Source organism: Chaetodon trifascialis, chromosome 16, assembly GCF_039877785.1.
Source record: "Chaetodon trifascialis isolate fChaTrf1 chromosome 16, fChaTrf1.hap1, whole genome shotgun sequence".
In the NCBI taxonomy this organism is placed as follows: Eukaryota; Metazoa; Chordata; class Actinopteri; order Chaetodontiformes; family Chaetodontidae; genus Chaetodon; species Chaetodon trifascialis.
The window spans coordinates 6,189,563-6,217,302 of record NC_092071.1 but is presented as its reverse complement, the minus strand read 5'-3'; the positions used below and the strand labels follow the sequence as shown (position 1 = coordinate 6,217,302).

Sequence of the window (27,740 nt, the reverse complement as noted above, 5' to 3'; positions counted from 1 at the left end):
TTTGAATCACCTGTTGTATACAGTTTAGGCTAATGAACTTCTGCAAAGTCTTACATTATCGTACAAAACACGTTGCACTCGGGTTAAACATGCGGGCTTTTTCTATTTCAAACAAGATGGAAAACATTTCGAAGGAGAGTCACTGCACGGGAGGCGTCAAACGGGCCGGTGGTATCCTGCATAGACGGTAAATAGAAAGCACACAGAAGCAGTATAAAATATGTACAATGAAGGCTAGATTTTTTTTTTTTTTTTTTTTTTTTTTTTTTTTAAGAGTCTGGTCTCGTGATATGCTCGACACTTTAATTAATTTTCTTGCAAATCCTGGTTTTGGTCGAGAAACCCCCCCAGAAAGTCTTCAAAAGCAAGCCAAGCAAGCACAAAAAGGAAAAAAAAAATCCCACCGTCTGTTTTTATATGTTAGGCCTGTATATATTTACATTTATATATGTACAATGCAGCAATGTAACACGTCTTCATGATTAAAAAAAAAAAACCTGGACATTTCAATTGCTGTGCAAGTTCATTGGTAAACACATAAAACCCGCATAATCCATTTTTTCTTTTTTTAAAAAATGACTGCAACTAATCCAGTTTAGTTGTCTTTGATTTTTTCCCATCCGCAGGTAGCCTCTAAGCTCTGACACCGTGTCCGTTTCTCACATAGACTTTTATTTCTCGCTTTTGGCCCGTCAGCTGTTGTACTGACAGGCGTTCAGACTGGAGCCGGGGCTCTGCAGGCCGCTGTATCCAAAGGTCGGATGCTGTTTGGATTTCAGTCTGAGGGTGGCCAGGCTGGAGTTGCATGTGTCCCGGTAAACGCTGTACGGAGAGCCGGGGGGCCCGTACGGACACGCGGACGACGACATGGCCGAGTTGATGCCGGACGTGCCGATCCCGTTCAGGTTGCTGATGTTGTTGAGGCCCGGGGTGGGCATGCCCGGCACGGCCGAGTGGCCCATCCCGGAGGCCATGGTCATGGAGGAGATGGAGTTGGGCGCAGAGAACATGGACTGCGAGGTGAGGGGGCTCATGGAGTTAAAGAAGGTGAAGTTCTTGGTAGACAGCGGCGCCGGGGTGAGGCCCTTGTTGGTCCAGTTGTTGTAGGTGTAAGCCGGGTACATGTCGTCGTAAGGCTGCATGAGGCCGCTGAACTGCGGCAGGTAGCTGTTCTTGCACAGGTCCATCTGCTGGTTCCGCTCCCGCTTCCTCCACTTAGCCCGGCGGTTTTTGAACCACACCTGCAGGAGACACACGGTTAGTGCTGCGGACAGTAACAGCAAGCGTCACCAGGGGGGCCCTCAATGACTAAAAATGTTTTTCTCTAGGTTCCTGATTTTATTTTATTTTTTATTAAAAAACACATGCGTGTGTAATACTCCAAAATCTCCAAATGTCTCATGTCACTATCACAAACTCCGGCAGGATAAACTACAGTAAAATCCACCTTTCCATGAACTAGTTTTAGTGAGTACTGGTGCAATAACATTCCTGTGCACTTTTAGGGCACCTTTGCGCGGCTGCCTTCAGGGTGTGTTGGTATTTTGGCACAGAGCACACTGAAAAAAATCTAAAAACAAAAATCCAAATGAATGATGTGCATAGTGCATAGTGTAATTTCTCTTTATAAAGACGCTACAACAAAATTCAAGATTTGAAGCTGCAGTCTCACATCGACAGATCTTTAATACAGCATGTGTTTAATGTTCTCAGATGTCAAAAGATTTGTTTACAACAGTCTGTAAACACAGCAAAAAGGACTACACACCATTTTCAGTTATGATCATTTGAGGAAAAGGCACACAAAGGCTTGTTTGCCTCGTGGTCAAACCTTTCAGCTGAGCTCTATAAATGTATTTATGTATGGTCACAAACATCACTTTGTACCTTTGTGAATATAGAAAATAACACTTTTTCCAAGTGAAATTTAGCCTCAGTTTTTCAGTTCCCAAGCTCCTCTTGACTGGGGATTTGTATTAAAGCTGTCATGGCGCTTTTCTTTTCCCCTCAGTGAACACATCAAAGCGGACTTGCTCCTAATTGTCTTTCCCGACTCAAATCCTCACTATCAGACCTGTGTGCTGCTCCGGATCCCGAATTTAAATTAGAGGAGCAGCGGCATTAGAGTCCAGCACTGCACAGAGTTAAACTTCATATTCATCCAATGATAGTCCCTTTAATTTACTCAAAATCTTCAAATTTAAAATCTGGAGGGTGAACCGCCGACAGCCTCTTCAATCCAAACTGCTGCTTTGTGTTTGCGCGCGTTGGCTTTTTATTAAAGACTCTTTACTCTTTAAGCCACATTTATTTCGACCTGTGTTTAGTTATTTGCGCCAAGTGTTAAATGAGCTGTGCGAGGGCATAGACACAACTTTTTTCTTAATATTAAATATTCCGTGTGAGAAATTTCCTCCTAAAATATTTGAATACTGAAATATTCTGAACTTTAATTCCTATATTATAATTTAAAGAACATGTGAACGAATCATATGAATTTTGAAGTTTCAAAACATGAATGACACAAACACAATTCAAATAAAACAATAACGGCCCAACATAAATGTATATGGACTTAAGCTGGAGCCCAAGGATGTGTTGAAGTCTATTGTAGTATTTATTTTAATTATTACTTCATGTCTGACGATGAAATTAAACTTAGTGTGTGTGTGTGTGTGTGTGTGTGTGTGTGTGTGTGTGTGTGTGTGTGTGTGTGTGTGTGTGTGTGTGTGTGTGTGTGTGTGTGTGTGTGTTTAGTCAAGACTCTCCAAAATAAAACCATGTAGTTTACGACATGAATCAAACAGACAGCGCATGACTGTAAATGAATCAGAAAACGGGCCTCTGGAAATCCTCAAGCCTTATCGAAACCTGACAAAATATCCGTTCGTCGGCACTCTGCGAGTCATTTTTAATTCCTAGTAGAAACAGTTTACAAGTGGTCTCAAGAGACGGGCCCCGCGGAGGCTATTTAAAGCCGAGCAGGGAACAGGGTGCTGCGGACAAATTGTCCACAAAGACATGAGCGATGTGACAGAGAGCCGCGGAGGAAACGCTGCATTTCGAAGCGTCGCCTCGGCTCGAGAGGCTTCGGCTTCCTGTGCCGGGCGAAAATAAATAAATAAAAAGCCGATATATATATATATATATGCTTTGGGTTTTGATGTCATGTTAACAAGCAAAAACAGAAAAAAACTCATTAGAGCTAATTAAACGATGGCGGCATATGCGGTGTGGTGAAGTATCATTCAGTGTCATTATATTATCTGTCAAGCTTGATTAAACACGGATGGCCTTCAAAGGTCAAGTCCAAACACTTTAAAATGTCAAAACATTTAATTAAATGCTCCGATACGGATCAGAAACGCTCAGGCCGAGCTGTGTCGAGCCACGCTCTTTACAATGTTTTCTTTTTATTTGGCCAAAATAAAAGGCTGCTCTGTTTGAAATTCACCCTCCTTGGCTCCAGAGATGAAAACCCAGCACTCCAAACTTGTTCTGAGACTCTTTTTTTGCTTCGTTCCCCCCGCGCACTTTAAATAGCTGCATGCATTTTTTATGCAATTTGAGACGGTGGATTTTGCAAGGACGGGCCGCCAGGCGCCAGTTGCTGAAAATGAAAACCAACTGCAATTGTTTTGTGTTTAACGCGTTTCTTGCATCCACAGTTTTCTTGCAGAGCAAAAAGCGGCAAGCATGAATACCTGTGTGAATACAGCATAGAGTGATGAATCCATTTTTTAGCCAACCAGAATAAAACGCAACTTATTGCGTCAATTATTTTCTACTTTAAATGGCCCTGTTATAAGAATTCAAACATCTTTAAATATTGTTAAAATAAATATTTTCCCCGTGCTGTTAAGTGTATCGTCCTGATGCTGAAGCATCATCCCTGAATAAAAATAACCGCATGCTGTTCATATTCATTGTTGGGATCCAGGTAGATTTGGCTGCATGAACGGTCTCCTCCACGGGGACAAATGAGGGTCCAGACTGGTAATGATGTCATCAAAAGACAAATCCCCCATTGGCTCCATTAGCAGCGCGGATACACCCTTAATATTGGATGTCATTTCCAACAGATCCGAATAGTTAAAGACAGCTTTCATTTCTGCTCAACTTCCAACGTGAAATATGTGAACATGGACGTGTTTTAAAACGCGCAGTTTGAGTCCTGCGCGGGTCAGAAATGCGCGCGGTGTTGAGAATTACGCACGTGTTTACATAATGAAAGACTTTTGGATACACCTTAGCCGACAGTCAGGGATGACTGCAACTGAATATCTGTTAACGCTACAGTTTGAAAATGTCCCAGTTTTTTGTCAGCGGGTGTCTCTGAATTATATCTCACATTTAGTTTCTAACTGTTTAAAGTCACTGCAGTAATTTACATGAACTCTGTTAAAAGGCTGGATTTTCACTTCCATTCAGTACAAGCACAGGACATAGTAGTTCAGGGAAAAGCGACAGTGTGTGGACCTCAGCGCCACATATAATACTACAGTTGAGGTTGTAATGAGCTGATATGAAATTTAAATGCTGGGTCAGTCAGCTCTGTTGACATCCACAGAGGAGGACATTTACCGACAGTGTCTTATTAAAATGTCTCAGTTTAAGCAAATCAGTGGTCAGATTTACATCAAAACGTTAGTGAGAACATGAAGTTGTCATGTGGATCCAGCGCACATATCACAGCATCGCAGTGTGACTCTGATAGCAAGTTTTAGTTTTTTTTAATTATCATTTTTTAATATTAAACTTTTTCTTGTTAATTTTCTTAATGATATATTTCAGGGTATTTCACTTAAATTGTCATCATTTGGTTGTCGTGTACTGGATTTATTTAATTTACTGAATAATAATTGGTTAAGAAGTGTCCCACCCAACAGAGCCACCCAAGAATTCTGTACTTTATCAAATCGTCTTTACGCACGCATTACGCACACTTTACGCACAGTCGGCGGCCTGCACTCTGCTTCTTACCCGGACTCTGGCCTCAGTCAGATTGGTCCACACGGCGATTTCCTCCCTTGTGCTCATGTCCGGATACCGGTTCCTCTGGAAAGTGGCTTCCAGCTCCTGCAGCTGCTGGCTGGTGAAGTGAGTCCGCTGCCGCCGCTGCTTCTTCTTCTTAGGATCATCCGCGTTCCCGTCATCGCTCCTGTGTTCAGTGCTCCTCTCCTTTTCTGTGGATCATAAATCGGGGTGAAATTACTGTATGCTACAATTGTAGGGTACGTTGAATAACATGCAAATTAGAAACATTAGTTAGTATTTGCACCAAAACGGTCAAACGTTTCAGACTGAAATTAAGTGCACCAGTGTGCAAAAACAAAAAAAGCTTTAGGTGAAATATAACAGAAAAGGACTGTCATCATGAAATAAGCAAAGCCAAAACTATAAATACTCTAAATTGTAAGCTGACCATGAAAAATAAGCCTCAGAGAAGTGACAGATTAAAGACAAATATTTACAAATATGTCTGAGTTTAGTATCGATTCTTTCAAACACACTTAGACGTGCCTCGCTTTACGTTGACAGACCAATGTTACTTTCTTTACGACGAGGTCTGCTCACTCTTATCTCCCAGCTGCTATCTTGTGTTCGTGTCCTAACAAGATTGCCTCATTAAACTGAAGGATCAACACGTGCAAAGGTTAATGACAAAAACGGCAATAGTCTCTTGATGTTTACCAGAAAGAAAAATCAACTTAAAACTTAACGCCACAGCATCATTTTTAATTCAAATCCCGTAAACAAGTTCAACAAAGGAAATGACATAAATGACATTCATCGATATTTGCTATTTCTCCCGTCTGAGACAGAAGAGGGAGCCTTGGATTTTCTTAAAAATGCTAATAATAATAAGAAAAAACCCCCCCATAAAATATGTGGCGAAGATGAAGAACAAAAAGCTTCTCCGCGAATTGTTAATACAGACCTTCTGGCTTTCAGTTTATATTGGAGGACGGGCCCAATATTTATAGTTTGTTTTAATGCATTCACTGACAGCAGGCCAGGCTGTTCTGCACATTTTTCCCTGACAGACCTCGGGATCCTGCCAAGCTTTTGGTTAAGGCAGCGCAATAAACAAAAAAGGGGTGTAACTGCACCAAAACTTGACTATTTTCCCTGCACGATTGTATTTCTGCAAGTTCGACTACAGAGCAGAAATAGGCGAAACTAACTTTTACTGCAAATAGTTTTTTATGCATTTTATCCATGTGCGTGTTGCACCGTAACACACGGAAATAAACGATCATTGCAGTGAGAGTAAGCAAACACTCGGACATGCAGTTTAAGTAAAATATGTTCCCCTTTTCCCGTAACGTTACACCGCCGGGACGCCTCTGTGACAGCCCACCGTAAACGTGCTTGTGGAGACGTAAAATAAACTGTTATTGCACTCAGAAGAAGGAATCGAGTTGCTAAAAGCACTCTGACGGTGTACCTGCCAACTCTGTGTCTGAAGACTCGCTGCTTGAGTTCTCTAAAGTGTCTCGACTGCTGTTGGAAGTTCTCGGTAAATGAAACGCGGGGGCCACATCGCGGGGCGGCGGTGCTCTCACTGCCTCTGCGATTCTGTCCAAATTCATCCCACCTTGAAGAGAAGGATGCGCACAAAGAGGAAACGGGGTGAATCCTGGGGGTGCACAGAGCTTTCCTCAACAGCTAAAAAATCCACCCGCTGTCAGACACACACCAGGACATGAGAGGATGGACCATGCAGGGAGAATTCCCACCACAGTTTTGTTCTTCCACGAAAAAAAAGGGGAAAAAAACTACTTGGAGGGGAAAAAAAGGAAAATCACACACAGCACCCTTTCCCACCGCTACACCAATGACAGCCCAGCGCGCTCTCCTTCTCTCCGCTGCAGGGAAAAGCTTCTGCCCGCTGTGACAGAGACAAGGCTCCGACTCTCCAACCCACACAAGAGACCCACCCATTTGCTGCGTTTGACCTCCCCAAAATGAACGAGTCCCACCCACTAAGCCTGCCCGCTGCAAGAAAACATCCACCCTAAGAGCGCCTTTAGTCTGAAGCCGAGTTAAAACAAGTGGAAAAAAGGTGCCAATAATTCATTAAACCTTTGCTCGCATGCAAATCAGCAAATGTCTTCAATCAAGTTGGAATGTGGAGACATTAAAGGCGTCCCAGTCTGAATAAAATAGACCTTTCAAAAGTCCCAAGTGAATATATATGCTCACTTGTTGATAGACTTAGAGGCTCGCTATCAGGCTGCATGCTTTACCTGGACATTTTTTACAGCCTTCATTCTCTTTTTTCACTTGTCGGGAGCGCGCAACGCGACACTTTGCTCGTTAGGAGTAAAATGGGTCTTTCATTCGTGCAGGCATGTTTGAAATGTGTCCAGTGCAACGCACCTGGGTGCGCTTATACACACACTCCCTCCACACAATGTATATCTGGGATATGTACTGAGCTGGATAAACATTTGCCTTCTAACACGGGCCTGCCCAGTTACTGTTTCCTCAGTAGGAAAAGTGCATGATGATATGAAGATTATTGTGCGCATGAGTGACAGGTCGCTCTATCAGCTCACAGTTTCACCACAAATAAACAATCAGGACTCATAAAGCCTGGCAGGTCAGCGCGCTCATAACTTCACACACTCTACCTGGAGTGCAGGGCCAACACCTGGCTGAGTTCGACTAGTAATGTCAAAGTTTCCCAATCAACCATCGGTTTATAATCAAATTTTAGTTAAGAAAAAGTTTTTCTAAGCCTCATCAACATGCAGTCAGTGGTGTGACGGATCCCAACCTTTCAGCACAAATCCCCTCATGTCTGACTGTTAAATGATCTGATTACAGATAACATGAACTCGGCTGCTGATGGTGACACATCTGCCTTGTAGTTAGTTCTGTTGGCACTGACGCACAACGGCTGCCATTGGTGACCATTTGCAGGCGCGCGGTTATGGCATTTTAACAGTGGAGACTGGAAGCATTCAGACAGTTTGGAATCCAAACCCAATCATGTCCTGAGGTGTAGTTTAGATAAAGGTGTGAAGGAGCTCGAAGCGAATTTGGAATCAGATTTTATAATCTCAGGGTGTTTTCTGGTCGGATTATAATCTGTCATCCCTGGCACGCGTGCACGGGGTTTGCGCTGACTCACGGCGCACTTCAAGTTAACTGTAAACTAACCATCTGAACATATGTCTGTGTGGAGCTCCGTCCAGATGTTAATTTGCTTGTGTGCTGCACTGGAGTAAAACATGCAGTAAAACGTGCAGTGATGTGCAGCTGCAGGGAGATATTTTCCAAACCTTTCTGTTAGAAAACGCAGCGGCGCCTGCTGGTCACAAAACACGGAGGCCAAACTTGTTAATTTGAATTCGTCTGAAGTCTGGACGGCGCCAGGTGAGGCCTTTTTGGGTTTAGGTAGACGTGGTGCATCTTGGGAAGTCAGGGGTTGGGTTTTGTTTTCATTTTAGAGCAATAACAGCGGTCATTTAATTTGTGTTAAGTTTTACCCAAAGTATAGGCTTCACTCGGACATATCAATATGTTGCGCCTCCAGCATATGCGCATAATTCAGGGCTGTTTGCCCTAAACTCTTTTAGTGTGACTGCGCATATGTGGATTCACTGCAAATTTTCAGGTTTGGATTTTAGTTCAATTAAAGCAAACTTTTGCCAATGGAGTCAGAAACTTGTGTGAACATTTTTCTTGTACTTTTTTTTTTTTTTTTCCAATCAAACTGTCCAGAACACCACGACAAAACTGTGGAAAATCAGCTCTGAGTGACTAAAGAGACAGGAAGGACAGATATTTTCTTTTCTGCCCAATTACGCATAGACTAAAAAAACCAAGTGCCAAACGTAAAAAACGTCAACTTAAACATTTCTTTGATTGCAGACTGCTAGCTTTACGTCTCTCCTGCAACATGAGACCGAGTGACCCGCCGGCTTGCTGCGGCTCGGCCTGGAGCCCACATGTCTCAGGTAAATGCGCACCGGACTCAGGCCTCCCCGTCTGAGACTCGGACTGTCACCGGCGCCAGTCTCGAGCCTTTTCGGCCATTGTATGACAGTAACTTCTGACATGAGATCCCCGTCCGACCGGAAAACTCCCCCGAAGGCCTTTTCAAAAGAATTGTGCAAGTTCTCGCCCATCGCTTGGCTTTTCCTCATCTATGTTTGTTTAGCTCCTCTGTGCCTCCAAGAGAGGGGCTCGTAGAGGGCAAGAAATCAGGATAACTAAACCCATTCAGCGATTTTGATTTTTATAGCAAAAATTATGTCACTATTAGACATTCTCCAACATGCGTCATGGTGGCCTGTTGTGTGAACTCACAGGCCTGAAACAATTTCGACCCTCACCCTAGCCTGCTGGAGTGCCCTTGGGCAGGAGAACTACCACCCCCATCTGATTACTCGCGCCCTGAGCAACAGCAAAGTGGTTTCGAAGAGATTTGGCGCATAAAAACAGGACAAATTCAGCTGCAGCGCGTGACCAAAGCGGAGGAGCGCTGTGTGGAAGTGATCTCGAGGACCTGGTCACCCGATTGTGTCAGCAGGTGGTCTTCACTATGCAGGTCGTGAAACTGGTGTATGTTTAGGGTTAGTGGGTACATTGTGTATCCGTGAAGTGTATACGGCTCTCGGTGGGTCAGCGCGAGCAATAAGGCAGCGTGGCCTAAAAAAGTGCTTTGTATGATTATTACAGCAGCTCTACTGTAAATAAAAAACCACGATAAACCCACTGACCCTTGAAATCCCCAGCGGAATATTAAAGGATTTACAGCACATGGAGATTTTCCACAGAGGAGTTCCTGTGATTCTGTCCTCCAGCAGATATTACAGGCTGATAGATGGGGGTAATCTAAATACCCAGCCTCCTCAGCCTGCATCCCTGCCCGCGCCCTGCTCCTCCTCTGCTCTGGAGGGCACTTGCGTGTGATGGATGAGTTAAAAAGCCTTTCCATCCGGCAGGACAGGTTAAAGGCCAGTGGCAATGCAAACACTCATATTTTTCCTCCAAGAAGTGAAAATAAACTCCGCGAACTCCGTTAATCACACGCCAAACACACATAAAAGTACAGTCTTGGTGATTTTTTTTTTCTCTCTCTCAACTGTAAGATAACCAAACAAAGCCGAGCGGGGCCAAAAACAAAGCATATAGAAAATTAAAGCTGGCGAGCAGATTCAAAGACAGGACAGCAGTGGAGGTGTAACTGGACACGGTGGGTAACTGGAGAAGGACAGAGCTGATTATTTCCTTGGTGATGGTTCCCCTGCTTGGTCCAAGGCCTGTTTGGCCTGGAGCCTGACAACTAACAAATAACCTGACAGAGGGGATACAGGTGTAAACAAAACAACCTCTAATGACCATCAGACGGAAACACAAGAAAAATCTATTAATGCGTTACAGTATGTATTTTTCCTGACGCGCACACATACATCATCCTGTGTGTTTGCTCAGCCCAGCAGCCGTTTACTTCAAGGAAAAATGAAAAGGCTGATAACTTGAGTTGAGGTGGAATTGGTCCTTAAAAATACGAATCACGAATCACACGAGCTTCTTATAAAAAAAAAAGCAACAAGAACACAAATGTGTGTATAAGCCTCACAGATTCCACCACAGCTCTAATGAAGTCTCATTTGGCCTGAGTTTCCTCCCACAGGACAAATGCAAACATCCGAACCTCTTTCAGCCCGTTTGCCTCTCGAATAATTCTGTTTCCAATTTGTGTCGTGATGTTCAGCGTCTGACCTTTAAGTCGAAGCTGCTTTGTTATTATTATAAAAGATTATTTCCTGAGAGAAAATTAGATTTAAGTACACAACCGATCCCCGCCTCACGTGCACGTCCGTCATTTAAATGTCTCAATATCTCAAGAAATCTCTAAGATTTCCCCAAATTCCACGTCTCCATTTAGCGCTCTTTCTTTGGTCTGTGGTTAAATCCTAATTTACAGAAAACTTCCATTTTGATTCAGTGTTATAATCTAAACTTCTGCTTTTGGAAACATTTTTCTCCTGTGAATAAAACTTTTAGTTTCTTGCTGTCAATCCCCCTTGATGTTTTCCCACATATTTTCTGTTTTTCAAATGCAGAACAGCTCACCAGGAAATGATTATGATCAGAAACCAGACGCACAAAATAAAACGGATTACTATGTGGAAGTAAAACTCAGCTACATTGTTGAAAATGTTTGTCTGCTTTCATTTCCCCCGCACGCTGCCATTTGCATTTCATTATCTGATAGATCCGCATATCGACATTTAAAATGCCATGCGCATTAATTCACCACATAGGAAACATATTGTGTCTTAAAACGAAAAAGCAGATGGCTGTGAGCACGCACAGCCTGTCTGCTGCAGCTCTGAAACAGAGGGCTGCAACCAGCACTTAAGACCGCAGCATCATTGTGCTTTACATGATAGTTTCTAGCTTGAACCAAACGATGCAAAAGTCAGATTTTCACGAAGGCAACACGATTATTTAAGCGAGCAGAGAACGAGTCGTACCTGGATCCCCACAAGAAATCCCATTCTTCGACAGATTCAGTTCCATTCCAGTTGCCTGAAAAACAGAAGAAGAAAGCTGCATCAGAAGATTTTTTCCCTCCGTATTAAAAACTTAAAAATAAATTTCTTTTCCTCTTCAAGCAGTCTTAGGATGACAGTCTGTTTTTTTTTTTTTTCTTTTTACTGATAAATAATAACACAACGTTGCTGCACCGCAGGGACCTTCATGTTAACTAATTCTTGCGTGAATTCTCCAACACTTTTATTTTTAGAAAATCAAAAAATAAATAATTCTTATCTGCAGCCCAAACAAAACAATACATTTACCCAGCAGCAAAAACTTTTCACCAACACCTTCACACATTTAAACCGTGGCTTAATTTTAAGATCAAACTTTTCCACGCAAATGTTCAGGTTTTGGGCCCCCAGTAACATCCCTAACCCAACATTAAGTTTACCTTTGACCTGACACACACACACACACACACACACACACACACACACACACACACACACACACACACACACACACACAGCTCCTCTTATCTACAGGAATCACTTTGCTGCTTCTCTGTCCTCAGTAAATCTTCCCTCAGCTCTCTGTCCTTCGGCGGTGCCTTCACGTTATTTTCGGTTCATTTTAAGGCGTCAGTCAGAGATGAAGACAGAATTTCACAAATTTTACAGCAGGCTGAAGGCAGTACCTGACACTGATGCTTAAACACACTCTGAATAGCGCTGACTTTATTCTTGCTAATGATATTCTCCTATTCTCCAACAAGCCGACAGCTCGCTCTGGAGCCAGCGCTAGTCACCATTTAATCTCAGTCATTTTAAACACGGACTCATGTGTGACCACGGCTAAGAGCGGCGTGCCAGCCAACCTTCTGATCGATTCCCTGAGCTGAAATGCAGCGACCTGACAGACAAGATGTTTGTTTTTTTACTTACCAGTTGGTTCCCAGCAGAGGCAGAAGACAGAAAAAAGGAATAAAGCCCTCAGAGTTTCCCCATGCAGGTGTTCAGTAAATCCACTTTGTGCGTCGGCTGCGCGTAAACGCTGCGTCCGCGGTAATCAGCGCTTTGGTTGCGTCTCCGCGGCGCTGCCTTGGTTTTCTTCACCAGCGATCTGCAGCACGCCTCGCGGTGACGTCACTGCACCGCAACACCCCCCCATCTTCCTCCGCCACCGTCTCCCACCTCCCCCGCTGTCATCCTCTCTATCCTCCTGCACCTTCAGCCTCGTCTCCATCAGTTTTTAATCCTGATCGAATTCCACAACTTTGCTACCCTCACCTGACGTCACCCTCATCTTCATCCTCATTACCTTCATCCCACAGTGTACCCTCACTCTGTTTCTGACCTTCACCTTGAAATGTATTTTCATCATCATCCTTCTCAACCCCGAAGTGTGCGCAACAAGCAGTGAGAGTGGAATTAAAATACAATAATACTTTAAAATAATTCATAGTAATATCACAGATAAATAATAATAATAAAACCGTTTTTATTTGTTTTTCCCCTCGGTTTGAGTCCCTGTTCATATTTCCCCTTCCCAACCGCAGAGAAGAAAAAGAGTTTCGGTGTGAAAAGTTGAGGTTTAATATTTTTTATGAGCTCATCATTTGTGAAAGATCCGCTTTTCTGTAAACTCACGCACTCGGCGGATAGAAAAATAATAATTTGCTCTGAGCTTTGGTCTGCCGTCTCAGCCGCGTAGAGGAATGAAACACACACGTCTGATATTTTAATTTGAGATATTTATTTAACAAAGATCAAAAACAGGCAACGGGTTTAACTCAATTGACCACATGAGCATCCAGGTTCTGTCGCGTTTTTTTTTTCAAATTCAATTATTCTTGGATGTTTTACTTTCATCTCAATATTTCCCTGATTCATCTGCGGCGGCTCGTTTCTATAAATGGCCTAATTTACAGCAGGCCGTCTTCAGTGTGTTTGGGTTCGGGCACTAAGAGTGTTTGTCTTGTCCATAATTAATTGATTGAACAGGACATTGCAGCCGTTGTTAACAGATTATTATTTTAACGATCTATTGTTCACATCCAATATTTACTCGCAGGTTTAAGCGTCTTTTGTTCTGCTGTTGGTTTTACACGAATCAGAATATTTTAATTGTGCCAATATTTTATTTGTTCTGCGGCTTAAATGCTGAGACAAAAAGGCTTAATTCGAGTCTTTGCATTTTTTCCCTTTTTAAACAAAATGGCTTTGGAGATAATGGATATTTTCCGAACATCTAAAGATGCTCAGATGGGAACATTCAGGCCTTTGCGGGTCCTCGAGCTGCTGCAGCGCAGCGGGAGAAAAAAGACGCAAAACACGACGAAAAGGATCGAGACAAAACCCTTTTATTTCCCTTTTAACCAGAGCAAATAAACTGATGATTCAGGCCAAGTCTTCGGCGTTACAGCACAGCTGCATTAACGCACAAAAGGTCTGAAAAGGCAAAGTAACAGTGGGATACAAGTAGCCGAGACTGAGATTAGACTAGATTTAGACCGTAAACCGTGGGCGCACCGGATCACTGATTAAGACTTTTCATAGATAAAAACATGAAAGTGAAAATCAAATGGCTGCAATAAAATCTTTAAAATAATTTATCTTACATATGCATTATCTGAAAAGTCATCACACGTGTTTTTTTTTTGTTTTTTTGTTTTTTTTTCATGCATTTTCTTCTTAGCATCCGTGTTGCAGAGTTGATCTTTGAACTGACACAAAAACACACACTCGGGCTGGATTTCAAACGTCCACGGCCAAAGTGTGCAGCCCACGCACAGCCGGTCCCACCGCTGAACCACCGCAGCGTCTGTGTGGCAAAGAATATTTCCAGCTCCACATACTTGCTTTACAAGCTCCTTCTTTTGGCCCGAAACATGGGAGAAAGTGTGAAATTTGTCCCACCCTTACACTTTCCTTTTTAACTCGGCCAAGAGCTGCGCACGAAGCAAAGCCCGGCTCTGAGAGAGGGATCCTGGAGGGATTAAAGGGGAGCTGCGGGCCTCCCTCCAGGACACGGACAGGCCTCCTTCCCATGGTGCCTCTGGGAGACACCAGAGGCTCTCTCCTCACGTCAGCTTTTTTTCATTTTTTTTCTTTTTTCCCAGGAGCACACCAGGCGACTCCTGTATCAGAATGGACGGGTTAGTATTTGTGCTGCACACACAGGTTAGGTGCAGTGAGGTGATAATAATCAGGCTTGAATCCTGCAGAAAATCCAGACAAGCAGTTTGGACTAAGTTTAGATTTCTTCATCCAGGAGCAGCTGTTGTTTGATTTTTATGTCAAAAACGAGATCAATTTGCCTAAATGCTGCCAGATGACAATAATAATGAGCTAAAACCTGCTTGTAGCACCTAAAAGTTGACATTAACACTTGAATTTGACCAAAACATATAAAATTAGTTACAAAGTCACCTCATGCCTTAAAACGTGTCATCTTGCATGATTGGCGCCACAATACCAGTTTGTTCTTGTGACTCCCATTAGGCCGCAACACTGACCCCAGCGCCTGAGCATGCAACTGTATCCATGAAACTGTAATGACAGGCAATATCAGCATGTCTATGTGAGGCCTGCATTGCTAAATGATGAGTCTTTCACACACACTCACACACACTCTCTATAATTAGGCAGTAGGCAGGCAGGTAGGAGAATGCTGTGATTACTCAACGAGTGACTCGAGGAGTTAAGTAGTGCCCTGAAGGTGAGGCCGTGGCCTCATCTCTCCTGTGCAAATAGGTGGAGGGATTATTTAGCCCGTTTGGAGTGTGTGTGAAGGGGGGGGAGGTGTGTGTCTGTGGCCAGGGCCTGTCTGATGGTCACCCCTGCAGCGTAAATAGTTATTCCTGAATAAGAGAAGGGCTGATGCACACGGTGGAAAGGTGGAAAACAAGCTCACACCCTGTCAGGAGAAGGGTTTGACACTCGGAGGAGGTTGGATGTGTAAAGTGTGTATGTGTTACATTTTCCGCACACACTTGCAGGGTCATGTGGTTTCTTTCTGAATCGGGCTCACAGCAGAATCAGCTGTTTTAATCTGGTCTGAAGAAAAGAGGACTTGCTGGTCTTTCTCCGCACTGTAGCCCCTCAACCAGCGACTCCCAGCTGGTGGCATTAGTGTGTAAGGCCCGTTTCCGCTGAGTGAGTGAGGAGCAGAGGAGTCGTCCAGACTGCAGAATCAATCAGGAGGGTTTTGGGAGCTTGATGCCGGGCAGCCCGGCAGGATGGAAAGCCTTTTGGTAACGTTGCAGCCATTGGTCTATAACTAGGAGCAGAGCCGGAGAGTCCGCCTGCATGTCAACAAGCCAAACACCCAAAGGCAGATACACAAGACCGTTAGACTGCGAGCAACCATGATATTTACTGCGTACAGTTTCCACTATGGATATCTATACTTCAAAACATGTGAGGATGAAGTCACCCTCTCATCACTGGGGCTATTATGAGGAATGGATGCTTCCCAGTTGCTTTTTTTCTTTGAAGCGTTCCCACTCGAAGCGTGTTGAAAACGCAGATGTCACAGTTTCCAATCGGCAGTGAAATTAGTGATGTTTTGATTGCGCAGGGCTCGGAGATTACCAGCATAAACAGGTCTGGTGCATAGATCATCATTTCAAGAGGAGGCATCAGCCCTTTTTTCCACTTTATCCAAACTCGGCGGGCCTCTTTGGCTTAGTGCTGATGAGAGGAGGACGTCCAGCTTCCAGTTTTTCATCTGAGCATCAAGCTAATGCTGGCTAAAGTGATATTTCCTTGTGGTAGAACGTTTAAATGGCCGACCACCAAAACTGGCAGTGCTTACACCACAGTCCGGACTGAGCTTGTCAAAACAAAAAAAACATCTCTCCATCACCTCCTTTTGGCTTAATAAATAAAAACCGGGCGAGTGATAAATATAAAGTCATCATCTGTTATTCCAGATTTTAACATCTCTGCAAAAAAATGTCTCCTGTTCATCAGGGATGCTGATATTTGGAGGCTGAGCTCTTTTGAACTTAAGGCTAGATTTAATCATTTTAAAATGATCCTTCACAGTCAAGCGTCACTTAAAAAACTTCACATCTCATTATCTCAAAATCGAGTTTTGCACTTTATTTAAAATTCTAGCAGAGACACAAAAAGTTCCAGAAGATGCCAAATACCTCAGGATCAATTTGGGGGACAAATGTGTATAAAATGATGCCCAAGACATGGAGACTATTTCCATCTGATGTGGTTTTCTTCACAAAAACAATGTGGGAATTTAACGGGATCAGTCACATACTTTGTAATTTTAGCCACGTTCTTTGGCTAATAAACATGGAATCCAAGACCAAACGTAATTTAAGACACAGTTTTCTCTCCCCTGTTTGAGGGACATCAGGTAGAGGAAATATTCCAACAAAGACACTCAGAAAACTGCATGCCTGAGCTTAAAGGGAGGATAATAATGTACCGATTCTTGGATTGATCACCAAAGCTGCAGCAGGCTCTTGTGCATGGTGGCGGCTCCAAATGGCAGCAACAGGTAACTTTGAAAACTGTGAACCTCAATACCCAAAAATCCTTAAACTGTAAACACCGCTCTCAACGTGAGATCAGCTTAAACCAATGTGGAGAGGAAAACGTCTCACATGGTACGGACGAGCGCTTCTGAGTGTCCTTCAGTTGATCTGTAAATCCCCCAATACTCCGCTTCCTCTGTGGGACAACATGGAAACTCAAGCTCGTCGATATCAAACAGTTTTGTGTGAATCTGAGTCGCCCGCTTCCTTTGTCTTGTTTTGTTTATCAAGCCAACAGAAAGCTGCGAAAGACACAACAGCAGCAGGGACACAGGAGACAAATAGGTCCGTCAGGATTCAGGCCAGCAGGAGTTCATGTCCAGAGGCAGAGGTCTTAAACAATAAACCATCACCATGCTCGGTGCACTAAGATTTTAAGCCGCGGATATTTATTCCACAATGAGGTTTCCATATCTGTTTATCCCTTCAATCCACCTGCATCTATAAATGATAAAAACTAATCCAGAGGAACAGGCCTGTTTTGTATTCAGAAACACCTTGAGCTACATGGAGCGCATGATGCTGCTGTAATATCTGTTGTCCCAAATGGGATTAAAGTACTGATTTCACTTACTGAGGGAGTTTGTATTGGACATGGTGTGTGTGTGTGTGTGTGTGTGTGTGTGTGTGTGTGTGTGTGTGTGTGTGTGTGTGTGTGTGTGTGTGTGTGGTTGGTTCTGTATATCCCACTCAACCTCATTGATAATCGCTTAAAACAGATTTCCAATATCGGTTGCATGAAAATAAGTCCTCTGAAAAAGCTTCGATTTTTTTTTCCTTTTTCTTTTCTTCGGTTTTGATAGATTGTTTTATTTACTGTCCCTCTCCAACATCTGGATTCTGGCCTCTGGAGCGGCACACAGCACTGAACAAGCTTGGCCGTGGCTCGGCGAGCTCGGAGATTTATGGCGGAGGCTTAAAGCACTCTGCTGTGTTTGGGATAGCGTTGCCTTCGCCGTCCCGCTAAGATCACTATACTCTCTCCTCCCCTGCTTCCCCGCTTTCAATCCAGCCTCTGGCTCATCGAGGCAAACTGTCCGCCCCCCTCTTCCCCTCTGTCTGCTTCTGTCACCAGCGAGGGACAATAAAAACCACGAGGTCATGTGGCTGCTCTGATCACAGCAGAACGTCGGCTTACAACAAAGGGAATCGACTGGCCGTGCGGTTCTTCACATTTGGGTGATTTAAGCAACGCAAACAGTAAACTAGATGGATTTCTTCACCAGACACAACTATTGATTATCTTTTGACAGATTCAATCCATTTTGTACACAACAAAAACAACTTTAGAGAAACCTCAACCCTCTTTTCTTGAGCCTTGAAGAAATAGTTTGACTTTGTTGGAAATATGCTTATTTACTTTCTAGCAGGAAGTTAAATGAGAAGATCAACACCACTGACACGTCTCTGTGTTAAATATGAGGCTACAGCCAGCAGCCGGTTAGCTTAGCTTAGCACATAGACTGGAAATGAAGGGGAACAGCTAGCCTGGCTCTGTCCAAAGGTAGCAAATGCTGCTGACCACCCCCTCTAAAGCTCACCAATTAACATATTATATTTGGTTGATGGACAGTTGGCTGTTTAACAGGCGGTTAAAGACCAAATGTGTTAATTAATGATTAGTTCAAATGTGAAATAGGTGCATTTGATACCTTTGGACAGAGGCAGGCTGCCTATTTGCCACAGTTTGCAGTCTGAGCTAAGCTAACTGGCTGCTGGCGTCATATTTAACGACAAACTGCATCATCCTGCCAGAGGGGGCAGCAGATCATTCTTACAAACTTCCTGTTGTGTCTTCAAATTGAGTTTCTAACAGGTAGCATCAGCTTGATGTTTGATGAGACGAGAATTTTTTTCAAGAACAAACTGCTCGCAGTGACATGTGTTAAAGCTTATTTCAGCAAAACTGGATTCTGTTCATTGGTGCTGGAGGTCATGGTGACTTTCTGCACATCACTGCCAGTGAGGATCTTGTACTTGTTCTGTGTTCTGGCCTGTGTCAGTTGTTGCTCCTCCACTTCCTCGTTTTTGAGCTGAGAGAGGCGAGTACATCCAATTTTCCATCATTTAAGGTGCATTACCCCCCCTCCCTTTGTCTGTCAGCTTCACCAGGGCTGCCCGGAGTGTCTGTAAAAATCCTTTTGGCCTTTGTATGAAGTGTTCCCATAAGAGATCATTTTAAATATAATGACATTGTACCGGAGGAGCAGTGGTGGATTAAGAATTCAGATCCTTTACTTTTAAGTAATAGTACAAATACCACATTGTGGAAACACTCCACTAAGTCCTGCATTCAAAACCTTTAGTATCTGAGGTCCCTGTCAGTCTTTTTTATTATATCTGATATTTCTGCATTATTTTACTGCAGCACTTATGAGCATGTTGCATTATACTGCTGTAGATGTTTCAGGTCATTTGAACTACTTTATATACTGTTGGCTAGTTTAATCTACAGCAATGCATCATATTCTATAACATCATCATCTGTTTGTTGATCTGCTGTCCTGTGAGAACCACGTATCTCCAAAAAGTCAACTTTCATGAACGTGAGGATGAATTTTCCAGCTAATCCAAGAGGCTTTTCAATAGTTTATTTAGCTCAAACCATAAAGGAAAACTTCAATCTTCAGTTTATCAGAAATTTTCAAAATCACCAAACTTGGAGATGCATGGGTTTCGACTGGACAGGAAGTGTATGAAAAATTGTAATCTGAGAAGTAGCTAAAGCAGTTAGACAAACGTAGCAATGGAATAAGAAGTGCAGTATTTCCCTCTTAGATGCAGTGAAGTAGAAGTATACAGTTGCATAAAATGGAAATATTGAAGTAAAATCCGTCAAATTTGTTCTTCAGTACAGTACTTGAGGTAGTGTTCTTAGCTACATTTCACCACTGTTGAGGAGAGCAGCTTACTCAGCACATAGCTTGATGATTGGATTTTTTGGTGCACGGCCACCACTAACATGGGATCCACAGGTCATGTTCAAAATGTGTCTGACAGTAAGATGTTAGTGTGTGTGGATGCTCTCTGTAGCTGATGCTTATCTGTGCAGATTCTCAGCACCTTGCTCTGACTGGGCACGCGAAGGCAGCAGAACTTAGGGCATGAGAACTGCCAAAGGTTACTCGGGGGAAGGCTCTGCACTGGGCCTGATACATGTGTATATAAACCTACTGACAGCAGGCTGGAAAAACAACCTGGCAGAGACAGAGAATGGAAAGTAGAGTGGAGAGTAAACGAGGAAAAGAGAGAGAGAGTGTCCAATCCGACCCGCCCAGGTTTCGACCTATAGCTCTCTTTGTGCTCCCCTGACACAAAGATTTATTAAGCAAACATTACCATTCCCAAAAATACATATTGAAACAATTTTTGGACAAACACGGCAGACAAAGTGAGCGTCCTGCGCTGTCACGGGAGTTTGGAGCTCGGGGCGAGGCGGCGAGCCAGCGAGGAGAGCAGCAAGCGCATTAGTAGTCTCGCTTCAGGAGCCCTGAAAAGGTGAGCAGGCCGGGGCGGCGGTGTGGGCCGTCACACAAGAGCGAAGGGCTGTCAAAAGAGAAACAAAAAGGAGGGAGAAATGATTAAGAAGCTGCCACGGCCTCCCTGCCTGTCAGTGTACCTGCCTGCTCTGTGGAACCAGGCCGAGCAAAGGCTTGAACCCGGAGAGTGTAAACAGTTATAAACACACTCCCGTGTACAAGTGCACGGACTCACTCGTACAGCTGTACGTCCTCAAAGCACATGCACTCACACACGGTATCTATCACTGCAGTTTTCAGCTCATTCACTCACTTGGCAATATGCCAGCTACGGGCTTTATGTTGATTTTCTGAACTGAGTTATTGTGGTACCTGTTCTGCAGGTGCCTGTGTTGGCTATGCAGGAACGATGAGTTAAAATACGTTATTCAAGCTACGCAAACCCTGGAGAAAATCACAATTGGCTTGTTTCTACGGCTTCATATTACCCTATACTTCCTCTAATGGCCACACCAGAAAGCGACGGAGTGAGTTTCTGTCACATGTTGTTGCAAAATAGGAAGTACCTGAAGCTAGCTGGCTGTCTGGAAGAATTAATTGCAGTTGATGAAGCAAGTCAACAATGGAAAACAAAGCACATGTAAGAAACACACGGTTCACACTGGCTGCTCAACATTATGTCACACCTGATGACAAACCATCATAAAGGTATCATGATTTTGACTTTGCAAGAGAAGAACTGTGTAAAATGTAGTAAGCCAGGAGAATAGCTTCCACCATTTCTGGTTCTAGAGTGAGACCCCCTCAGAGGTCCATCCATCCATCCATCCATCCATCCATCCATCCATCCATCCATCCATCCATCCATCCATCCATCCATTTTCTGCTGTTTATTCAAGTCTACTTGCAGTCAAAAGAGGGTAAGCCATATAACCCAGGTGTTCTTCTCCCAACCATGTCCGCCAGCTCCTAGGGGGATCCTGAGGTGTTACCAGGCCAGATGGGATATATAATCTCTCCAGCGTGTTCTCTGTCCGCCCGGGGGTCTTCTCCAAATGTCAAGACAGTTCGCTATTCTTTGACGGTGCAGATTTGTCAGTCAAAGTATCCTAAACTTGATGCGAAACCTCAAAGTAGCAAATCCTCTGGTCACAGCAAATTTGTTCAAATGAAATTAACTGACAACTCTTTTTCCAGTGATGCCTCATTCCCAATAGCATAGACACATTAGCACATCCCACCAGATTTAGCCACATTTATTTAGTGGCAGGGAAGTAGAGAGTGACATTAGACTCTCTTAAATATGAAACTACAGTCAGGAGACAGTTAGCTTAGCATGAACAGCTCGCCTGGCTCTGCCCAAAGGTGAAAAAGTCCACCTACCAGCACCTCTAAATAACACATTATAGCATGTGTGTTTAATCCGTACAATAAAAAGACATTTCTTGTCCGGATGCAGTGACTTCTTGGAGTCTTGTCGTTATCGCGAATGAACGTATTTTCCAAAATACTCAACTATTCCTTTAAGTGGAAGGACACTGATGGAGGCCTTAGCACTTCTGTGGTTTTGACTGATAGACAAAATATTTGTACTTAAATGTGCAATCTGTGTCTTGTTAGATGTCTCACTTTTTACAGGTTTGCTGGATTGTTACTTGACTTATGAAGATGGAAAAACCCGAGACACTCTCAGATTAAACTTCCAGACTTTTATGGGCTCAAATGTGGGTCTCACATCCAGCAATGAACACATACGACGCATTGACTTATACCTCAGCTTTCCGAGAGTTGACAACACACCCTGAACTGACCACGGCATCACTTTATAAAACCACGTGTGGACCTCATTTCTTTCTGAGAGGTTAATACATCAAAGCAGCGTCTATTGAGGTGACGTGTTCTTGGCGAGATTTGAACTTCTCTGCGTCAAGCAAGCTTCACGTATTGATCAAGAGAAACCACCGAGGTTGAACGAGCCTCCTCTACATATTTGTTCAGGAACCTCAGCCGTGTTTGTCCATCAACAAAAGGTCAACTGCGTATTTCGTTTCTCACAAAGTGCCGTGCTCCCTATTCACTTCATCTGGGAAGTTGTTGGACCTGAGAAAGCCATGGACTGAGTGTTGTCAAGCACATACAGTATTTACATGCACACACACTCAGGCTCACATCCTCCCTTAAAAAAAAAGTGATGTATGTGTTTTTCAGAAAGGACACGTAGGTGAAACTCAACATGCCTCCTCTCTTGTCTCTTTTTCTCAGAGTGAAAGGTATTCAGGAGGGAGAGGACAGCGTCGCCCGGCCGGACAATTTACTGCCCTTCTCTGGGAATTCCACATGATCCAGGTATGGGAATGGAGAGTGGGAAAAGCCGGAGCGGTGAACTCGGCCTGGCAGTTTTATCTTGATTGTCAGATAAAACGGTATCTGCTGCTCTAAAGCTGTACGCAAGAGTCTTTAGCAAGAAGCACTTTAGCTCCTTCTCACGTTCTGGCTTCTGATAAAAAAAAAAGTCGCACAAACACTGTGTCATTAGCGAGGCCAATAAAAGAGCTCAGAGGCCTGGAGCTTCTTCTGAAGACTTTTTAAAGCAGCAACATATTTGTGGAGAAATAAAACCTTTTCTTTCAAGTTCATCAATCAAAATCTCTTAAATACTGAGCCTCTGCTCTGTGAAAGGGATCGCAGCGAGGCCTTTCTCCTTGTAAAGTGTTTTGAATATGAGCACTGCACCTTCAAGGATGAAACTATGCATAAAGATTTAGCACGAACCTGATAACAGCTATGATTTACAAAACAGGCAGCAAAAATGTTTGATCTACGGCTGCATTTCTGCCAGATGTTTATTTTAGTCCAGAGCAAAAAGAAGTCAGAAAACAAGGTTTTTTGTTACACTCCACTGAAACCAACACCAAAAATGGACGACCAACATCTTTTCGCACACTGGACGTGGTTTTAGATTTTAAAATTTAAGTTTTGATGCACCATAAGATCAGATCAGAAAAGACCTGCTCGTAAGCCCAAATGTCGTTTGTGAGGAGCTTCTATAAATTTTAGCTCTTAATGTTAGAGGGAGCTACGTGTTTCCTGCTTCTATTTTCTCTTCTTCATTCTTTCCCATGCTGAGCCAGACACGCAGACACAGGTATGGATTAACACAGGTACACACACACACACACACACACACACACACACACACACACACACACACACACACACACACACAGTAGCCTGACCGAGCAGGCCTGGTTAAAGAGGAGTTGAGGAGGAGGAGGAGGATGAACCAGGGGGACTCTGGTTATCCTCAGTCAGGAAAGCGTGTTTTCCCACAGCAGCTCACGCAGACAGCTTCACATGGCTTCTCGTGTATCAGCGTTCAGCTCTCAGCTCTTCTGTCTTTACTGCTCCTCCTCCGTCAGTCTGATCTCATGATGTAGTTTTGCAGTTAAAAGTGACGTCTTGCTGGTGATCACCGATGTTGGAACGAATGCATTACTAAGCAAATCGTTACAGTGACTGGTACTTTAATACATTATCCTTGAATAACTAAATCACTGAAAGGCTTGTTACTTTATTATTTTCTCTGCAGCAAGGTAAATAATTAATTTCGGCCACCTGCAGAGATCTAAAGAGGTCTCCACTTGCTACACTGGCTGATTATGTTTGGACATGCTTGATGGTGGCAGACATGTCAAGTTTCTTCACGTGGAGATACTGGCTTACCTGACTCAGAGCTTCCACTCATTGTGAAAATCAGTCATTCTTAACCTGCACGAAGCTAGCTGCTAAAGAGCTAAAAGGGCAAATGGCGAGTAAAACTGTCCAACTACCTGCACAGCAAATATGCAACAATGGAGAATGGGTGAAAGGAAACCTTCAGCTAAAATGCAGCTTATCAGAGTAATGTGTTACTTTTTGTTGGAAGTAATCAGTAAATTAATTCAGTTACTTTTTAATCAAGGAAGTAACTGGAAGTAATTACTGTTTTCCATAAACTATAACAGTGTAACACTGACAGTCACTGTCCAAATATTGCATAGCTGAAAGTCTACTATACTTCAATGCGTTCAGTTATGTTGTTTTCTCTATTGTGACTTTGTCTCAGAAAAGTCATGAAAAGGCTCCCAGTGCAAGACAGAATCAGCTTAAAGATGTAATTATTTTTTTCTGAACTGCCCGCTAACTACGGTTCAACCAGACTTCTCAGGTAATTTGGTGGTCCTTCAAATTAAGTTTAAATTAGTGTGTCCAGACCCTAACACCCCTACTGACAGGACGCCATTGTTTGTCTTTGCCCTCTAAAACTGGGGGAGCATGGACAAACAACACATCTTGTGGATTCGTTTGCAGGACATCTTGTGACTGCATGATGGTAAAAATAGAAGCGTCCTAAAGTCAGCAAACAGACTCAATAATGGCAGTTATACAGTAATATCTGTCTTAAAGTTTGCTAACATTAGCCACCATGAGGAGACCAAGCAGTGTTGTCTCAGTGAAGTAGTTTGTAATGTTTATTGCTCATGAATAAACATTTGAATTTATTGGAAGAAGAACTTATTTATTTGTAATAGTATACCTTTAAGTGAAATTGCTCTGCCCAAATAAATGGTGTTTTTATAAGGTCTATCATTACACCTAAAGGTAAAGTAAGCAGTCCTGCTGTAAAGAAAAAGGTGCATAAACCGAAGGTAACCTATGTTTACCCTCCACTACATCCCTGATCATCGAGCTTCTCCTTTCTTTGCACTCTCATTTGTTTTTTGTTGTGTGTTTTTTGTTCCTTCCTCTCCGTTCCTCCTCCTCCTCCTCCTCCTCCTCCTCCTCCTCCTCCTCCTCCTCCTCTGTCACATCTGACATCTGCTGTTCAGAATGTTCACTATGTTTAGTTGGAGGGAAACACTCGAAACACACTCCAGTGATAAAGCAGGTGTGGGTTGCTTTTGTTAGACTCTTGTCTTACGCTGCAAGACTTTATTCCCAAATGTTTTGAATTGTTTGGAAAGGCTGAAGTTGGCTGGGATTTGCTGCTTCAGTGTGTGTGTGTGCGCGTGTGTGTGTACCTCTGTGTACTTAAGATAGCTGTGTGTGAGGGAGAATTACACACACATCCCACCAAAATTTGTTATCATGATACATTTTATTTTCTAAGCCAAAACTGTCAGTCAATGTTTACCAAGAATTATTAAAAACTTAATAAAAAATAATGCAGATTTGGTCAATGTGAAACTGTCATGCTGCTATTTTTGGAGTGAAGCTGCTGGAAAAAACATCCCACATATTCAGGAGTGCAGTGGAAACATTGGAAACAGCATGCAGATACTACGGCCTGTGTATGGAGGTGCATTATGGTTCATTAGAGCCTGAGATAATGGCCCTGACTTTAAATTTATTAACATTTATTAACCTCTGTTAACCACGACTGAACTTCAAGTCACTTCGTATGACGTCAGGAACAAATAGTAGCCTGACCGGATCATCACATCTTTGTTATTTTTCTGTCGAGTGAAACTTGTCTTTATTTCCTCTTTGACATAGTGCAGCCTGTTGGGGTGAATCTCTTTGCCCTGCCGTGGTGTGTGGTGGCACACTGAGCATCGTACTAGAGCCACAACATGATTAATCTCCTCATTCGGCCCGGTCGCCTGAATAAAATGTTGGCATTGTGCGTTTCTGCAAACTGAGGATGCATTACATTTGTACGTTCATGTATATCATATCCACATTTCTACAACAGATATCAAAGTGAGGTAGTTCAGATTACCTGCACAGGTATATGAGCTGAATTTCTCATCAGGAGGAGAGGCGAGATGACTGCTAAGCAGCGGACTACTCCTCAAGCCATGTTTGTGGTGACAAAGCCGGGTATTTTAAGCCAAAACATGATCTTAAAAACACGTTGTGCTCTAGCTGAAGTTTCATTCTCTAATTTTACATTCCAGGTGCATATTTTGGGATATTCAGGCAGATTCACATCGCTTTTCATTTGCAAATGTGGTCATTTGTAAGTCGCTAATGGGGACCTCCACTTAACTCTCCAATTAATGCTGAGTTTAATGTTATCAGATTGTCTCAAATGCAACGGAAAAGTGCTTTAGAGTCACGAATAATGATGGAGGATGTACCACTTAAGATATAAAAACACTGATACAATAATATAAAAGTCCTGCATTCAAATTCCTACTTCAGTAAAAGTACAAACATAGGATCAGCAAAATGTACTTAAAGTATAAAAAGTAAAGTACTCATTCTTGTGACATTTCATTATATTTTGCATAACAGATCATTGTTATTATTAAAGCATCAACTTGTAAGCAGTATATTAATGTTGTTGCTGGTTGATGTGGAAGTAACTTTCTTGTTATGCAATTTGGTAGTTTAGTCCCAACCTCAGGGTCAGGCCCCTCCAAAGGGTCCTGAGTTAAATCTGTGCGGTCACAACATGATTAAAGGGGCAGGGATGAAGAAAATAATGTGTTGGCACAAAAATTTATGTTGTAGTTTTTTTTTTGTTTTGTTTTGTTTTGTTTTTTAAATTAAGATATGAGAATATTTTGGACAATTTGTTCTCTTTTCATTATCTAAATAAAATTTTAGGGGAAATATTTCTTTAATGGACTCATTGCCATTTGAAATGTGAAAAACGAGGCTCCAACTGCTTTTCTGTAAGCCAAAACGGTTTGGAACCGCTAGTTTAATCTGAAGCAACGCAATTTATAAGCTTATCATAGCCTAATGTGTTCTTATGTCAAATCTTGATCTGTAAAGGAACTCAAGTCTGGAAAAACGTAGTGCAGCAGAAAGTACAATATTTCCCTCTGAAAAGTAGTGGAGCTGAAGAATAAAGCTGCAGAAAATTAAAGTACAAATACCTCAAATTTGCACTTAAGTGCATTACATATATTATTTTCTACCACTTGCTACTAACGCTACATAACTCTAATGTTCTAACATAGCTGCAGAATTACTAGTGCGACAAGACACAGTCAGTTTAAGCTTTCATTGTAACTATCTAATATCTTAAGCCAGTTGTAGTAACAGTGAGCAGATGACCAAATTTTAACTCTGAAATAGCAAAAGTTTAGTCACATCTGTTCAACTATGTTAAAAGCCATATGTTTATTAATACAACAAGACCTCCAATATGGCTGCCATGCAGTATGTCAGGCCATAACACCTGTCAGGCCTCTGATTTT

General features: G+C 42.8%; 1 protein-coding gene across 1 annotated transcript; it reads right to left on the bottom strand.

Moving 5' to 3' along the window:
• Nucleotides 1-355: 355 nt before the first annotated feature.
• On the bottom strand, nucleotides 356-12,567 carry pitx1 (paired-like homeodomain 1). The gene is made up of 5 exons (XM_070982897.1): nucleotides 12,453-12,567; nucleotides 11,502-11,556; nucleotides 6,452-6,601; nucleotides 4,984-5,186; nucleotides 356-1,241 (listed from the first exon to the last, which is right to left on the bottom strand). Exons 2-5 carry the CDS (start codon nucleotides 11,545-11,547, stop codon nucleotides 693-695), a joined length of 948 nt encoding a protein of 315 aa, XP_070838998.1. The 5' UTR covers nucleotides 11,548-11,556; nucleotides 12,453-12,567; the 3' UTR covers nucleotides 356-692.
• Nucleotides 12,568-27,740: the final 15,173 nt, after the last annotated feature.

Coding starts and splice junctions, on each gene's coding strand:
- pitx1 (XM_070982897.1), bottom strand. CDS start 11,547: ATGGAACTGAATCTGTCGAAGAATGGGATTTCTTGTGGGGATCCAG. Junction 6,602..11,501: donor GATTTCTTGTGGGGATCCAG/GTACGACTCGTT, acceptor CTTCTCTTCAAG/GTGGGATGAATTTGGACAGA. Junction 5,187..6,451: donor TTCAGACACAGAGTTGGCAG/GTACACCGTCAG, acceptor TATGATCCACAG/AAAAGGAGAGGAGCACTGAA.